The sequence below is a fragment of the Hypanus sabinus genome, chromosome 1 (genome assembly GCF_030144855.1).
Source record: "Hypanus sabinus isolate sHypSab1 chromosome 1, sHypSab1.hap1, whole genome shotgun sequence".
Taxonomy (NCBI): Eukaryota; Metazoa; Chordata; class Chondrichthyes; order Myliobatiformes; family Dasyatidae; genus Hypanus; species Hypanus sabinus.
This window is the reverse complement of record NC_082706.1, coordinates 22,452,397-22,470,550: the sequence shown is the minus strand read 5'-3', so window position 1 is coordinate 22,470,550 and position 18,154 is coordinate 22,452,397. Positions and strand designations below refer to the sequence as shown.

Here is an 18,154-nt window from a genome sequence, read left to right as displayed (position 1 = left end):
TCTCCTTGTCCAAAGGTCCTTCCACATAAACCACAGTGGAAAGGATGAGCAGTTTCAAATTTCTGGGTGCCGACAACTCTGAAGCTTTATCCTGGGCCCAACATATTGATGTAATTATGAATAAGGCTATACTTCATTTAGAGGTTGAGAGCATGTACTGGATACTTGAAGCGTCACCGTAACTCCACTTTCACCTTTTGGTCCATAATCCTTGTAAACTGCAGATCTGTTTGTAAATGTGAGGTGATTTGGTATGGCACTTTGGTATGACTCTGGCAAATTTCTACAGGTATACCCTGGAGAACCTTCTGACTGGCTGCATCACTGTCTGGTATGGAACGGCCAGAGCACAGGATCAGAAAAAGCTGCAGAAGGTTGTAAACTCAGCCAGCTCCATCATGGGCATGAGCCTCCCCAGCATCCAAAGTGATGCCTCAAAAAGGCAGCATCATCATTAAGGACCCCATCACCAAGGACATGCCCTCTTTTTATTACTACCATCAGAGAGAAGGTACAGGAGCCTGAAGACATACACTCAATGTTTTAGGAACAGCTTCTTTCCCTCTGCCATCAGATTTCTGAAAACAATTAACCCATGAACACGACCTCACTATTTTTGCTCTCCTTGTTTAATTTTAAATAAATACTTCTTATTGCAATGCATAGCATTTTTTATTTATTGCACTGTACTGCTGCCGCAGAACAACAAATTTCACAATGCATTTCAGTGATATTGAACCTGATTCTAACTTGTGACCATAAGTGGAGGCACGCACACCCACAAGAGGGGAGAAAAGCAAACTGAAGGAAGCAACCAGGCTCCTAACAATCCCAAAGACGCAAAAAACACCAAACGCAATTATATCCGTACAGTGAGATAAGGACAAGGCTTAACACAGAGCTCCATTTAACCTGTCCACAACCCAGTTTACTCATGCACTTCATGACAGTGCAATGTAAGGGAACCGAATTCACTTGTAAACTGTGGTGTTGTGTGCACACCCAGGGTTTTGAACACAAAGGACTTTCTCCTGGGTGCTCTGGTAACATTCAGTGGGAAGGGAGTCAGGGCAGAATCAACCAACATGATAGAGAAGAGGTTACAGCGAAACAAGCAGGGGATGGGATTACACCTAGAGCTGGCACAGACTTAGAGTCATAGAACACAGAGACAGGCCCTTCAGCCCATCTTGTCCATGCTGAACTATCATTCTGTACAGTCCCTTTGGCCTGCACTTGAACCATAGCCTTACATACCCCTCCCATCCATGTACCCTTCCAAATTTCTCTTAGATGTTGAAATTGAACCTGCATCCACCACTTCTGCTGGCTGCTTGTTCCACACTCTCACCACCCTCTGAGTGAAGAAGTTCCCCCTTATGTTCCCTTTCAACATTTCACCTTTCACCCTTAACCAATGACCTCTTGCTCTAGTCTCACCCAACCTCCGTGGAAAAAGCCTATTCATACCCCTCATAATTTTGGGCACCTCTATCAAATCTCCCCTCATTCTCCTACACTCTAGGGAGTATTTACCCTTTCCTTATAACTCAAGGTTTGATGGGCTAAACAGCCCATTGTTACATCATAAGGTTAATATGAATATATGATAGCAATCTTCTCTTGGGAGACATCCCTCTCCAGTCCCATCTTGCAAAGATTTCATCCAGTTGCTGTCAACGTGTTGGTGCTACTTGCTCCATTGGGAAATCAACTCCCAGAGGATGGAGATCCAGGCAAAGATGGAATTAAACTCAGAACTAATTGGGCTCAACAGCAACAGAGCATTTAATATCCTTGGCAATGTTAAGCCTCCCACAGCTACTTCCCAGGGAAACTTTGTCACAAGCAACATAAGGTGCTCTTTAAAAACTGGAGACAAGAGATCAGATGCCAGAATCTAGACCAAAATAGCAAGTGCAGGATGAACACTGCAGGTCAAGAACTGGATTCAGTGGGGAGGAAAGTACAAGCCAGGGATGAAGGGTCTTAACCAAAAACATCAGATGCTGCTCAACCCACTGAGTTCCTCTTATAACTTGTTTATTTGCTCCTTAATTAAATAAATCCAGTGAATCTTTAGCTAATCAAACAGGTAGGTTTTAAGAAGTGTGTCAAGGGGAGAGTGACAAATATAGAGAATCTCAGGGCCCACAGGAGGGACATGGAAAAGGTTGGTATTAGAGAAAGAGGAAAATCAGATAACAAGGAGAAGCATCACATCCGTGGTGTATCAAGGGGTTTTTGAGGGGTACTTAGCAACGTAGCACAATTTTCATCTCTGCAGTGACTGCCAATCACCCTGTGCTCAGCTATTGTAAAACAGAGACTGGATACTCCATGCACTAAATTTCATCACCTCATTTTATACTGGCGGTGGGCGGGGTGGGGGTGCTCTGTCACACTGTGGTTGTCTTTCCAGCCAGAAGGAGAATGCGAGGTCATCTAATGCATGCTTAAACCAAACCGAACCACCTGGGATTGTGTTAACCATGCATGCTTAAACCAAATCGAACCCACCTGGGATGGTGTTGTCCAGGATGAATGCAACACATCCGCCCACAAACATGGCAGTTGTCAGCAACACGTTCAGGACTTGGTCAATTTCAGCGATACCTGCAAGGAAATCCCAAAGTAACCAATACTGTCAAATAGCACAGAGACGACAGGGAGAGGGAGAGACGGACAGAGACAGGGAGAGGGACAGTGGGAGAGAGTGAGAGAGATAGAGAGATTATGCTGACAAATTATTTACAAAAGGGACTGCCTCACTTCAAGTCTCGATTCTGTTTTCGTACAAATTCAACAGCTGTATGGTCATTAACAAAATTAATCTAGCACTGTTTTCCAATGAGACTTAAGAGTAGTGAACACATCCTCTGATAATTAGAATTTAAAAGGGACCCGAGGGACAACTTCCTTACCCGGGGGGTGGGTGCTGCACATATGGTACAAGCTGCCGGAGAAAGTAGAGGCAGGTATAGGAACAGCAGCAACAGAACTTAATAGAAATTTGCTTATGCACACGGATAGGAAAGGTTTAGAGCAGGGGCTTCCAACCTGAGGTCCACGGACTTCTCGGTTAATGACAGGATTAAAAAATGTTGGGAACCCCTAATTGAGAGGAATACAGACAAAACACAAGTAAAAGGAACTATATTAAATAGGCATTGTGGTCAGCATAGTTTTATTTTCATGCTGTATTGCTCCAAAACTTTATGACCCAAGTTACATAGAAGCATTGTGTCTAATGATTGTAGGCATCCCACATGCATGTGTTCATGTATCCTGGGCATGATAGAGAATGAGGTAGAAAGAGAATGAAGAAATGCAAGGAGACCGTGCTCAGAGCTGAGAGTGGAAAAAGATGAGGTGGTCTTGTGAGGGCAAGTCCAGACCCCATGACTGAGAGTTTAGTTAGTGCTGATTTAAGGCAGGAAATGGTTCTCAGAGTTGCAAAACACAACTGCAGCTGTGCTAGTACCTGGCTGGGGAAATGTATCCAAAAGACACCAAGTGTCCACTGGATCCCACTGCTACTAGTTTCGGAAGGCCAGATGATCAGCCATGATCTCAAAATGGTGGTGCAGGCTCGAAGGGTTGAATGGTCTACCTCTGCACCTATTGTCTATTGAATGATCGGCAGAACCAGGGGAGACAAGACAGACCTACCTGTTACCAGGGGATTCTGCTTCAAGTAGCTAGGCAACATGAGACCAAAAAAGATGGAGAATCCCAGGACAAAGAGGTTGCGAGAGGAGTTGAGGTCAACAAACTGAAGGTTAGACAGTCCCACAGCTGTAATCATCCCTGCAAGCAAAGTGTTACAATTACCAAAAATGCCTTCTTCACTGGAAAATGCCTCAACCGACCTCCTCCCTCTGGCAGACCTTCTGCCGCAGCAAGCTCCCTCAAAATGGCAGGGCCCAGCGAGGGGAACAGGCTGGATACCAGAACTGATCACCCACAGCCGATGCCAAAATATCTCATGTCTGCTCGAACCATCTCAAACTGCTGAACAAGCCTCGTGTTTATGAAGAGCAGAACATGGACAGTGCTGTTCTCCTACAGTTAGTACGTTCCCTCTGAAAGTGCAGCACCTCGCGAGTATTCCCTACACCCAGCAGTACCGACATCACACCTGTCCCCCATCCCTGCTGCTCATCTATTCCCTTCCCACCAACAAGTTATTAACTTCTGTCTACCCAGGTGCCAAAGTGGTAACAAGCTGCAATCTGTGACAAAGTCACGGCTCAGAGTAGTTGTTTTTTTAAAGGTTCATGGGGATGGTTTTGGAGACAGAGAGGGGAGTTAGGGTTTAGGAACAGGGACATGGGAAAGTTTGAGGACAGGCCAAAGTGCTGAGGCTGCACTCCAGGCTCGAGGGTCAGTGATGGGGACGTGGCTGGAAAATAATCAAAGCCAGGGGTTAGAGGACTGCGTATACACAGTATGTGGGTGGGCAGGAGAGGGCAACGGGGCTTGTTTTGGCTGCTGTTGCCTTGTCGCTTGGTGTGTTCTGTGTTGTTCTGGTGAGCATGCTATGCTGGGACTGAAATATGTGGCACTCTGAATCTCTCAGCGCTGGGACTGGGCCATAATCTTTTCACAAACCCACGCCCGGAGGGGGGCAGATCGAATGCAACTGGAAGGGCATGGATGGGCCAGCCCTTCCCCACCCTCAGTCACCCAGCAGCTCCTTCTTGTGTCAGCACACTCAGTGAAAAAGCAAACATAAAATCTGCAGATAGAAAATGAAAAACAGGAAATGCTGGAAACCAGCAGCAGCAGGCAGTGGAGACACTGAGCAGTTCAGGCAGCCTCTGCAGACAGAGAAACAGAGATAATATTTCCCAAACTGCTGAGTGTTTCCACCCCTGTCCAAGTGGTTCCGAGACCTGCAGTTACCGGATCCAAGGTGGAGGATGCGAGATGAACCATTAACCCTTGCCCCCCAACCAACCCGTTAACCCTACACCACCCATGCCGAACTGTTACCCCAGGCAGCCGTTCCAGACGCTAGGCAATGAAGGTCTCAATATAAAACAGCAAACGTACCAAACAAAGTGCAGAAGAGTGCCCCGAGGACTGGGTCTGGGAGCGAGGCAAAGAGGGCGCTGAACTTTCCGACAGTCCCCAGCAGAAGCATCATCACGGCCCCGTACTGTATCACCCTCCGGCTTCCCACCTGCGACACCAGAGAGGGTTATCAATGAGGAGGGGGCCACAACAAAATCAGCGCCATGGCCAGCAGGAAAACCAGGAGGCAATGCAATGCAGAGACGGCCGTCACACTGCGCCTGGGATCAGTCAACCCAGGGTCAGGTCCTTCGGGTCTTCCACTGATTCTATTACGTTTCTTGGATTTCCTGAGTATGCCCACAAGTAAAAGAACCTCTCGGAGTTGTATACGGTGACAATAAATACGGTGCTCTGACAATAAATTTACTTTGAACTTTGATCTTGAGGCCTTTCAGATCAGTAGAGAACAACTGCTAGAGGCTTGTAACTTCAGAGGACTAACACCAGGTCTGCAGGACAGCGGCATTTCCAGTGATCTGTGTTATGGTATTTGTCGCATGCTGACCAGATTGCTGGTGATCCAACAGAGGGGAATGGCAGCACCCCAACCTTATCTCCAGATCAAAGCCCGAGATAAAAAGTGAAAGCCTTTCCACCTGCTCAGTTCATCTGGGGGGAGCAGTGAGTGCGAATTCCAGCTTGCTTTGTTCTCGATGAACAGCAGAGAATGTCCAGGATGGCCTTGACCACTGGATAATCACCTGGGGTCCACAGACCCCTTGGCTAGTGGCAGGGATCCATGGCATTAAAACAACCCTGCAATAGACAAAACAAATAGCCACAGCAGGTTCTGGCAGTGGTTATGGGTTCGCGCAGTTGAGCCTCTGAACTAGGGTTGGAGGGTATTCATTGGTTAGCCACTGAATCCATTGTGAAGTATTTAACCTGACAGTCTTATACTCCAAACTGTTGTTTAAAGGTGGCCACCATGGAGAAATTTGATACCAGACACACCCCACCCCACCTGTTAGACAATTTAACAGTGTCAGGCCGTGACAAACTCTAGCAGAGGGGGCAGCTCAATTGCTGAGGCTCAGCCACTGCAACTTCCAGATGTGCCCTTACCTTTGTGATTCCCAGCACTCCAATGTTGGGGCTGGAGGACGTGGACCCATTTCCAGTGCCAAACAGCCCATCCAGTACACAGGATAAACCTTCAATCATGATGCCCCTGCAGACAGAAACAACAAGGTGAGAACAACTGCTTGGGTACTGCAATGAGAAGCAAATCAACCCTTGACAGTCACCTCCTACCCAAAGCAACACAAAGTTCTGGAGGAACTCAGCAGGCCAGGCAGCATCAATGGAAAGAGAGTCAACAGTTCAGGCCAAGACCCTTCATCAGATCTTTCTCATGTTTGTGGGACCTCCAGACCAAGTTACCCAGGGAGTTCAATCATGTTAGGCATCACAAATTAGAAATAGATCTGAAATTATGGTCCAGTATAGGAGCCAAGGTCATGATCATTGAGTAATAAAGCAGGAACCCAAGTATTGACTGGGCAATTCATTCCTTTCTAGAATTATTAAAGTTTAGCCAAATCAAATGAAATAACCTTGGGAGAACCACTGAGCAGCAAGCTAGCCTGGCCTTTACTAAAAGCAGCACCCAGTCAGGAGCAAGAGGTAATTTTCAGCACCTCAGTGAGGGTGGTCAGTGCAAAGGAAATGCAGCACAAAAGTGATCAAAAGAGATGCAAGAGACTGCAGATGCTGGAATCGGGAACATCTGTAGGGGGTGGGGGAGGGTGCAAGGAACTGTCAAGTGTTTTAGGTCAAAACTGTAGCGACCGACTAAAACTGAGACACATGGGAGCTGTAACTGGAAAATATAAACACGAGAAGGTCTTCAGATGCTGAAAATCCAAAGGAACACACACAAGATGCTGGAGGAACTCAGCAGGTCAGGCAGCATCTATGGAGAAGAGTACACTGTCGATATTTTGGGCCGAGACCCTTCACCAGGACTGGAAATAAAGAGAAGTCAGAGTAAGAAGTTAGGGGAGGGGAGGAGGAAATACAAGGCGATAGGTGAAACCCAGAGAGGGCGAGGGGTGAAATAAAGAGCTGGGAAGTTGATTGGTGAAAGAGATAAAGGCTGGACAGGGGGGAATCTGATAGGAGGACAGAAGACCATGGAAGAGAGGGAAGGAAGAGGAGCACCAGAGGGAGGTGATGGGCAGGTAAAGAGATAAGGTGCGGGAGAAAACCAGGAATGGGGAATTGTGAAAGGGTGGGGGGACAATTACCGGAAATTCAAGAAATCAATGTTCATGCCACCAGGTTAGAGGCTACCCAGACTGAATATAAGGTGTTGCTCCTCCATCCTGAATGTGGCCTCGCTATAGCAACAGAGGAGGCTGAGGACTGACATGTCAGAATGGTATTTGATAACAAGGCCATCAGGCAATGGTCAACAGAAGGTCCTGCAGACACTGCTGCATTGTTCCCCGATCAGATTGTCAAGAATATCTTGGCAGAACACTTCGCATCGGAAGGCCTCAACTTCAGGCACCAAGACCAAACCTGGCTGGCTGTGACAGGGGCCCTCCCAGTCAGATCCTTCCTACATGCCAGGATTGGGCCTTGACCCAAATAAAAAGTCTTTATTCACACAGCAAACCTTCAGGAGAAAGAGTCCAGGAGAGTTTCATTCTCCTGACCTTCAACACAAAAATAACAATGAACAATTAACTACAGTTCCAATTGCTATAACTGCCTACTTAACTTTAACAGTTTGAATTTGCAGAACAAACATTAATAATGGCAGCAAATCCCAACTAGCACAACCTGCTTTGAATACTGCTGTCTATATCAAAAGCCTTTGAGTAGAAGTCCAGACACCCAAACTACACTCCTTTTGTTAGTGTTGAAGGACGGCTCCGTGAACATACAACTAACCAAAAGGTTAAGTAACAAAACAGATCTGTCTGAATTGCGCATGAGGTGGCAGTGATACCTTTAACAATGTGCTAATTAGTGGGAACATTCATCCGTTGTCTAGACTTGTGTAGTTTCAACGGGGGAGAGAATGCCCCACACCTAGTGGTTGGTTTCATCAGCAATAAAGTTAAATTATCAAACAGAAAATCTGCAGATGCTGGAGATCCAAAACAGTCCAGAAGGGTCTGGGCCCGAAACATTGACTGTTTACTCTTTTCCATAGATGCTGCCTGGCCTGCTGAGTTCCTCCAGCGTTCCGTGTGGGAAAATAAATTGTGTACAGGTTTTTTTTCCTGAAGGCTGGTTCTCATTTTAGTTAATCCATAATTACACTATCCATAATGTCCTAACTCCAGAATGACCCCCCAACAAAAAACCAGCATCTGTCCTAATCCTATATCTAGCCCAATCCACTGTACCATAGACAGATGCAGCTTGACCTGCTAAATACCCCCAGTGGGCTGTTAGTTGCACAATGGCAATCAATTCTTGCTAAAACTTCATGCATTTGATGAGACGACTGGAGGACTGTTACAGGTTTGGTCCCATTATTTTTAACAAGATTTTAGGATCTCGCACTGTGGTTTGTGTAGACGAGGTTTATTTGACTCATTCTTGGGGTGAAGGCCTTGCTTTATATTGAGTTGACCAGAACTATCTTCACAGGAGTTTAAAAGAATAAGTGGTGATCTTATTGGAAAACATGATTCCATGGTGGACTGACAAGATGGATGATGAGGGGGTTTTCCCTCAGATGGGGGAACATAGAACACAAGTGATTCTCCAGAAGCTGGAAATACAGAGCCACACACACACACACACACACGTAAAGTACTGGAGGAATGCAGTGGGCCAGGTAGCATCCATGGAGAGGAATATACAGTTGACAATTTAGGCCAAAACCCAGCATCAGGACTGGAACTTGGCCTGAAACATCAACTGTTTATTCCTCTCTTTAGATGCTGCCTCAGCTGCTGAAACTTTCTAGAACTAGGAAGACAGTTTCAAGATAAATGGTCAACAAACTATGACCAAGGAGGAATTTCTTCTCTGAATGGAAGAGAATTCCAGGAATTCTTACCTTGGGAGTTGAGGATGCTGAGCTACTGACATAGTCAAGGTCATTATAGATTTTCCAGAGATACTGGAAAATCAAATTGGCTTTCTGGCAAGATGGCGACGCGCTTGGAAACAGTGGCCTATTCATAACCAACAAAAGTGCTTTTGTCCTTTTTAAACTTCTTTTTTATGATCATAAGACAAATCCGATTTCAAGAACTTCAGGTATCGTAGAACTACCTCATCAGCAAATTGACTGAGCTAGAGGAGTTGGATTTGGTGCAGATTGTGTTGCTGCCTGCTGCAGGAAGGCCTCGAAGTCAAGTGTGCAAAGCTGGCATGAAATCTAACATAGAGTGATTACCTTGGTCGTTTCTCTTGTGATTGCAAGACCCTATTGGACACAGCATCCATGCTGGATTGTGGGCAGGCCCCTCCCACCAGTACTGCCATCTGGTGTTCACTTGGTGGAAGACGGGGTGGATTGGATGCCAGCATTTGCCCATGGACTGCTGAGGCCTTGCTCACGCGAACAATCAGCCATGCACCATCAAGCTGCAGGACGTCACCCGGAAAGTAGGACTGATCCTAACAAACAGTGGCTTGATGGGACTCTTCCTCCTATTCTCCCTGACCCAGGCCCGTCAGAGGCAGCAGAGCCCAACCAATTTCCTATTCTTCCATTCCAAGGAAACAGGAGTGAACTCTGTACTCTGACAGAAGCAGCCAAGTCTGCCTCCCCGGATGGAGCAGCCATCAAGCAACACACAAACTACCGAAGGAACTTAGCAGGTCAGGCAGCATCCTTGGAAATGAATAAATAGTCAACCTTTCGGGCCAAGACCCTTCATTAGGACTGGAGAGGAGAGGGGAAGAAGCAGAATAAGCAAGTGCGGTGGTGGGAGGGGATGGAGTACAAGCTAGAAGGTCAAACCAGGTAGGTGGAGAGGGGGGGAATTGAAGTGAGAATCTGGGAGGTGGAAGGTGAAGAGGCAAAGGGCTGGAGAAGGAGGAATCTGAGAGTAGACGAGAGTGGACCATGGGAGAAAGGTAAAGAGGAGGGGTACCAGGGGAGGTGATAGGCAGGTGAGGAGAAGAAAGAGCTAAGAGGGAGACCAGAGTGGAGAATAGAAGAAAAGGCAAGGGGGATGGGGAGAAGTTACCAGAAGGTGGAGAAATCGATTCTCCTGCAATCAGATTCGAGGCTACCTGGACAGAACATGAGAAGTTGCTCCGGCACCCTGAGAGTTGTCTCACCACACCAGTAGAGAAGACAATGGACTGACATGTCGAACAGGAAAAGGAGATAGGAATTAAAATGGTTGGTCACTAGGAAATCCTGCTTTTTACAGATGGAGCGAAGATGATTGACAAAGCAGTCTCCCCCAGTCTATGTTGGGTCTCAACGATGCAGAGGAGGCCACATCAGGAGCACTGGATACAGTAGATGACCCCAACAGGTTTGCAGGTGAAGTGTTGCCTCATCTGGATGGACTGTTTGGGGCCCTGAATTGAGGTGAAGGAGATGGTAAGTGGGCAGGGATAGGTGCCAGGAGGGAGATCAGTGGGGAGGGATGAAAGGACAAGGAAATCTCTGAGAGAGTGATCCCTGTGGAAAACGGAGGGGGTGGGGGGGACAGGGGAGGTAAGGACATTCTTGCTGGTAGGGTCCCACTGAAGACAGCAGAGAATGTTGTGCTGGATGCCGAGACTCGTGGGGTGGAACGTGAGGCCAAGAGGAACTCTATCCCTGTTAAGGTGGTGAAGGCGGACGTTCAGGAGATGGAGGAAAAATGGCTGAGGGCAGTATCAATGGTGGAAGAAGGGAAACACCATTTTTCGAAGAAGGACACCATTATTCTTCCCCAACTCTCTGCTTCCTGCAGGAAACACCTTTACCTTCCCCTTTTTCCCCCTCCATTCACCACTCTGGTACCCCTCTTACCTCTTCTCTTCTCCTCACCTGCCCATCCTCTTTCCCTTCCTCCCATGGTCCACTCTCTTCTCCTATATGATTCCTGCTTCTCCAGTTCATTCCTTTTTCTACCTATCACCTCCCAGCTTCTTACTTCAGCCCTCGCCCTCACCCACCTGGCTTCACCTAACCCCTTCTAGCATGTGTTCCTCCCACATCCCCCCCCCCCAATTTCTTACCCTGACATCTTCCCTCTGCAGTCCAGAAGGGTCACACCCCGAAACATTAACTATTTATTTGCATAGATACAAGAATGACGAGTCAGCTTACAGAGAGGAGATGCAGCGGTTAAAGGACTGGTGCAGAGCCAACAACCTGTCTCTGAATGTGAACAAATCAAAACAGATGGTTGTTGACTTCAGGAGGGCATGGAGCGACCACTCCCCGCTGAACATCGACGGCTACTCGGTAGGGATTGTTAACAGCACCAAATTTCTTGGTGTTCCCCTGGCAGAGAATCTCACCTGGTCCCTCAACACCAGCTCCATAGCAAAGAAACCCCAGTAGCGTCTCTACTTTCTGCGAAGGCTGAGAAAAGTCCATCTCCCAACCCCCCCCCCCCCCCCACCCATCACATTCTACAAAAGTTGTATTGAGAGCATCCTGAGCAGCTGCAAGTTTGGAAATTGTACCATCTCGGATCGCAAGACCCTGCAATGTAGAGTGAGGTCAGCTGAGAAGATCATCGGGGTCTCTCTTCCTGTCATTACAGACATTTACACCACCATCGCTGCATCCGCAAAGCAAACAGCATTATGAAGGACCCCACACACCTCTCATACATATTCTTCTCCCTCCTGCCATCTGGGAAAAGGCACCAAAGCATTTGGGCTCTCACAACCAGACTATGTAACAGTTTCTTCCCCCAAGCCATCAGACTCCTCAATACCCGAAGCCTGGACTGACACTAACTTACTGCCCTTTACTCTGCCTATTGTCTTGTTACTTGACTTGACTTGACCTGCTGACCTCCTCCAGAATTTTGTGTACGTGTGTTGCTCTGGGTTTCCAGCTTCTGCAGAACCTCGTATTCATGATTTGAAACAACACTGCACCCGCCTCTGCAGCAGGGAGGCCTCACGTATACCGAGCTCTTCGGCAGAAACAGTTAGCTACGTGACAATTGACGGGATCACCACTGTGATGCAGGGGTTGTTTGATGTGGGGAAGGTGACGTAGGCGCTGTTTGTGGTATAACTTGAAAAGATCTACATGACAGGCTAAAGGCATTCCAGCTACAACCTAGCCACATCTCTCTCTCAGAAACCAGGCTTCTGATTTGCTCCCAGCCATAGTTTCAGAATGCAATCATACACACAGGTTAAAATCAGTACATCACACACACCTGTACCACATGGACACCACGAACATCAGATGCACACCTACACAAGCACATACTGTACAATTGTAAGCACACAGAGGAAGAAACTCAGGATTCCAGCTGCACCCTCTTACAGCACACAAACACACACACGCGTAACGTATGCATTACATACAACAGGACAGCACAGGAATTGGCCCCTCGGTCACAATGTTTGCCAAACTAATTAAACTCGTAATTAACACACTAGCTAAATCAGTCCTTTCTGCAAACACAAGAACCATATCCCTCCATTGTCTGCACATTCACGTGCCCATCTAAAAGCCTCTTCATATTTGGCCATGATGGAATGGCAGAGCCCACTCAATGGCCTGCATGTCCTAATTCTGCTCCCAAGTCTTACGGTTCTTGCCTCCACCCCAAATCACCAGCAACACATCTCAGGTATCCACCACTCTGTGTAAAACAAACCGGCCCCACACATCTCCTTTAACCATGCCCCCTATCCTCTGCCACCGACTCAAGTTAAATGTAAGCCCTATAATATCTTTGATTCTGGATAAAAGATTCCAGCGATGGGCCCAAAATTATAGTAGAGGCTTTGGTGATAATTTACCAAAGTTCTCTGGAGTCTGGGCAAGTCCTGACGGATTGGAAGATGGCAAATGTCAAGCAACTGTTCAAAAAGGCAGGTAACTATAGTTAGCTTAACATCTGCATAAGGTGCTGCATAAAAGATATCCATAAAGATAAGGATTCATAGAGTTGGGGATGATATATTAGCATGGATAGAGCATTGGTTAACTAATAGAAAGCAGAGAGTTGGAATGGGTGTTACTCTGGTTGGCAATCAGTGGTGAGCGGTGTGCCGCAGGGGTTGGTGCTGGGCCTGCAAATGTTTACGATATGTTGAATCCATCTGCTGTGCAGATTTGTGCATGAATCACAAAAGGTTGGTTTGCAGGTGCAGCAGGCTATCAAGAAGACAAATGGAATGCTGGCCTTCATTGCTAGAGGGATTGAATTTAAGAGCAGGGAGGTCATGCTACAACTATACAGAGTACTGGTGAGGCTGCACCTGGAGTACTGTGTGCAGTTCTGGTCTCCTTACTTGAGGAAGGATATACTGTCTTTGGAGGTGGTGCACAGGAGGCTTACCAGGTTGATTCCAGAGATGAGGGGGTTGGACTATGAGGAGAGATCAAGTCGCCTAGGACTGTACCCGCTGGAATTCAGAAGAATGAGAAGAGATCTTATAGAAACATACAAAATTATGAAAGGGATAGATAACATAGAGGCAGGAAACTTGTTTCCACTGGTAGGTGAGACTAGAACTAGGGGACATAGCCTTAAGATTCAGGAGAGTATATTTAAGATGGAGTTGAGGAGGAAATGCTTTTCCCAGATAGTGGTGGATCTGTGAAATTCTCTGCCTAGTGAAGCAGTGGAGGCTACCTCAAAAAATATACTTAAGACAAGGTTGGATAGATTTTTGCATAGTAGGGAAGTTAAGGGTTATGGGGAAAAGGCAGGAAGGTGGAGATGAGTCCATGGCCAGATCAACCATAATCTTATTGATGGCAGAGGAGGTTCGACGGGCCAGATGGCCTACTCCTGCTCCTATTCCTTATGCTCTAGCCACTCTAACTGTGCCTCTCATAATTTTAAAAACCATGATGGCAATTCTTCCCAATGAAGGACCTGTGGACCAGAAGATCTTTTGGAATTACTTGGTCACTTAATGCCACCATTATTGACACTCGAGTTTTATTTCTAATTACCTAGCTGCTCAGACTCTTGATTCTAGTCAAACGGCCCACTGCACTGTTGATCCAGTGACAACCTGTTGCATTTAAGATGTATGGATAACACTCTCAACCAGAAGCTCCAAGTCCAAGTTGGTATTGTGGGATCCAACAATCCTGGCCCTGACATTGACTCTCCTGAATATGAACGCTTGTCTCTCACTTCCACACAACCAAAGCTAGCTTGTACTAACTCGAAGCACAACGAGCTGAAGCAGATCTTCAGTAAATCTAGTCTCATCTGCAAGATGGCGTCCATGGCAACTGACGAACAAATGAATGAGTCGAGTGTACTCATTAAAAAGGGGAACGAAACAAGAACTGCTCTGTCCAGGGCGACTGTCACCAGGGGCAACTAATGGCCAGTACTTCAAAATGAATACATTTCCAAACATGCCATTTAGAGGTCATAAACAAAAGGACAGAGATGTGTGTGCACACACACAGATGAGCAAACCTGTGGCAGAAAGTTCAATGGTCACATTGAGAGGAAGACCCAGAAGGAAAAGGAGAAGAAAATGCAGAAAGAGACAAGTTCAGGGGGTGGAAGAAAAGGGGCAACAGAATGATGAAAGAGAAAATAGCAGACCTGAGGCGAGCATGTACATACAGGGAGAGCAAAAGAAAATATACTGTAAAAGGAAAAAGACATAAAAAGTTTAGGGATTGATAGCAGAGAAATCCAAGGGAAGGAAGAAAGGAATGAGGGGGGAAAAGCAAAAACAGTGAGTTACAGCAGAATAATTTAATAACAATTTTACACACACACAGGCACAGGATTCCTCCTCTGTTTAGATACCTGTTGATTGCATGAACCGGTGGGGGAGGAGCACAGGACAGCCTGGCACAGGCGTAGTAATCACCGATGGACTCGATAATACTGGCAACCACTGCACTCAGCATCCCTATCACACCTGCTGCTGAGACGGTTGGGAGACCCCATTGACCTGCAAGGAACGAGCACAATGGTCAGTACTGCTCAAAGATCAAGAGCTTCAACGTCACAACTTTCAGAGACCCCGGTCAACCAAGCCAGGTGAGCTTAAAAACAATTCCCAGCTGAGTTACAGACAGAACAGACAAAATTGTGAAAACTAATTTTTATTTTAAATAATTATGGCAATTTGCTAGTCACTGGGCATTTCCACTTCTGGGGAGAAATAGCTTAAATGTTGCAATTTATATAAAGCTTATATCTTGAGATACAAGAGACTGTAGATGCTGGCATTTAGAACACAGAATGTGCAGGAGGAATACAGTCGGGTCAGACAGTACCTGTGGAGGGACATGCTCCATCAACATTTCAGTTCAAGACCCTTCATCGGAAGCCAATCCAGCTGGAGGGTCTTGACCCAAAATGCTGACTGTCCACTTCCTTTCGTAGATGCTGCCTGAGTTCCTCCCGCACTTTGTGTTGCCCCGAGTCATCACTGGAATGTTTTAAGCAACATACAAAATGCTGCAGGAACTCAGCAGGCCAGGCAGCTTCTATGGAAAATTGTACTGTCGATGATTCAGGACGAGACCCTTCAGCAGGTCTCACTATCCTGCTGAAGGGTCTCAGCCCAGAATGTCGACTGTACTCTTTTCCATAGATGTTGCCCGGCCTGCTGAGTTCGCTTAGCACTTTCTGTGTGTTGCTTGGATTTCCAGCGTCTGCAGCTTTTCTTTAACACAAAGTACACTGCAGATGCTGTGGTCAAAGCAACACGTACAAAAAGCTGGAGGGACTCAGCAGGTCGGGCAGCATCCGTGGAAACGAGCAGTTAACGTTTCGGGCCGAGATCCTTCATCAGGACTGAAGAGGGAGGGGGCAGGGGCACTATAAAGAAGGTGGGGGGGGGGGAGGGTGGGAAGGAGAAGGCTGGTAGGTGCCTGGTGAAAAAACAGTAAAAGGAAAGATCAAGGGATGGGGGAGGGGAACCAGGGAGGGGATAGGCAGGAAAGGTGAAGAAGGAATGTAAGGGGAAAGCACTGTGTAGTAGAAGGCAGAATCATGAGAGGGGTGATAGGCAGCTGGAGGAGGAGGCAGAGTGAAACTGGGATGGGGAAGGGAGAGGGAGGGAATTACCAGAAGTTGGAGAATTCAATGTTCATGCCAAGGGGCTGGAGACTACCCAGATGTTGCTCCTCCAACCTGAGTTTGGCTTCATTATGGCAGTACAGGAGGCCATGTATGGACATATCCAAATGGGAATGTGAAGCAGAGTTGAAGTGGGTGGCAACCGGGAGATCCTGTCTGTTGTTGCGGACGGAGTGGAGGTGCTTGACGAAGTGGTTCCCCCAATCTGCGTCACTGATGTAAAGGAGGCCGCACCGGGAGCACCGGATGCAATAGATTATCCCAACAGACTCACAAGTGAAGTGTACGTACACAACGCTGGAGGAACTCAGCATCCGTGAGAAAAGAGTAGCCAACATTTCGGGCCGAGACCCTTCATCCTGATCTTTGATCCACAGCATCTGCAGTTGTATTTTTGTGTTTCCACAAGTGAAGTGTTACCTCACCTGGAAGGACTGTTTGGGGCCCTGAATGGTGGTAAGAAAGGAGGTGTAGGGACTGGTGTAGCAATTACGCTTGCAGGGATAAGGGCCAGGTGGGAGATCTGTGGGGAGGGACGTCTGGAGCAGGCAGTCGCGGAGGGAACGATCCCTGCGGAAAGTGGAGAAGGTAGAGAGGGAAAGATGTGCTTAGTGGAGGGGTCCTGTTGAAGTTGGCGGAAGTGCGGAGGATAATGTGCTGGATCCGGAGGCTGGTGGGGTAGTAAGTGAGGATGAGGGAAACTCGGTCCCTGTTACGGTGACGGGACGATGGGGTGAGGGCTAAAGTGCGGGAGATGGAGGAGATGTGGGTGAGGGCATCATTGATGACGGCAGAAGGGAAACCACGATCCTCAAAGAAAGAGGACATTTGCGATGTCCTGGAACGGAAAGCCTCATCCTGGGAGCAGATGCGGCGGAGATGGAGGAACTGGGAATAGGGGATAGCATTTTTGCATTTGGCAGGATCGGAAGAGGTAGTTATGAGAGTCAGTGGGTTAAATAAATCCTACTTTTTGAGTTATGTGAAATTTATAAACAGTATTATGCTGTGCAATAATGGCATGCTTCTTTTGCCAATCATTAGCAATAGTTTCATTTACATTGCTTATGCATTTTTTGGCTCCTAAATTGCATGTTGCAGTTGTGATCAAACTATTAATGAAGCTGCTGTATATAGGGCAGAATGTGCAGCATTCCAATTCAACCCACCCGATGTCAGTACTTCTCTCTGCGTTGGTCTCCCCCCATGCTTGGTTAATCTCCCACACATGTTCTTGGGTTTTAAAATGTGAGGGCAAGGAGACGGTGTCACATTAGCTTGAGGCTCCCTCCTCCCACCACTGAGACACAAGGCAGCCAGGAGTAGATTCTCTGCTTTTAATTAATAGGGTAGAAAGGAGGAAGGGGAGAGTGTAGTCACTGCTATCTGCATTCCAAGTCCAATCTGAAGGGCTGTGTGTGAATTTAAGTCCGGGGCCTCAAGTACACAAACAACAGCAGAGACAAGGAGGGATTTCTTTAGCCAGGAAGTCGTGAATCTGTGGAGTTCGTTGCCAGAGGCAGCCGTGGAGGCCAAATCTTTATGTATATGTAAGGCAGAGGTTGATAAGATTCTTGACTGGTCAGGGCATGAAGCGATGGGGTTGGGGGGGGGGGGGGAGGAGGCAGGAGATTGGGGCTGAGAGGGAAAATGGATCAGCCATGAAATGGCAGGGCAGACTCGATGGGCCAAATGGCCTAATTTCGGCTCCTATGGTCTTATATGTTAATTCAAGATTCTGCCTGCTCTCTCAAGTGCATGGTGCATGTCTTCAACGATGGTGAGGAATCTAAAGCTAGAGGACATAGATTTAAGGCAAGAGGGAAAGATTTTTAAAGGGGATATGAAGGGAAACCATTTCCACACAGACAGTGGTGGATATATGG

General features: G+C 47.1%; 1 protein-coding gene across 4 annotated transcripts in view; it reads right to left on the bottom strand.

The window, feature by feature from the left end:
- Nucleotides 1–18,154, bottom strand: part of LOC132391830 (solute carrier family 23 member 2-like) — a 111,431-nt gene that overhangs the window by 6,166 nt on the left and 87,111 nt on the right. For all 4 annotated transcript variants that reach the window (XM_059965513.1, XM_059965498.1, XM_059965487.1 and 1 more), the window contains 5 exons: nt 14,985–15,132; nt 6,148–6,253; nt 5,059–5,188; nt 3,673–3,810; nt 2,521–2,616 (listed from right to left, as the gene is read on the bottom strand). In XM_059965513.1, the coding sequence (XP_059821496.1) occupies nt 2,521–2,616; nt 3,673–3,810; nt 5,059–5,188; nt 6,148–6,253; nt 14,985–15,132 (618 nt within the window). The remainder of the gene's footprint in view (nt 1–2,520; nt 2,617–3,672; nt 3,811–5,058; nt 5,189–6,147; nt 6,254–14,984; nt 15,133–18,154) is intronic.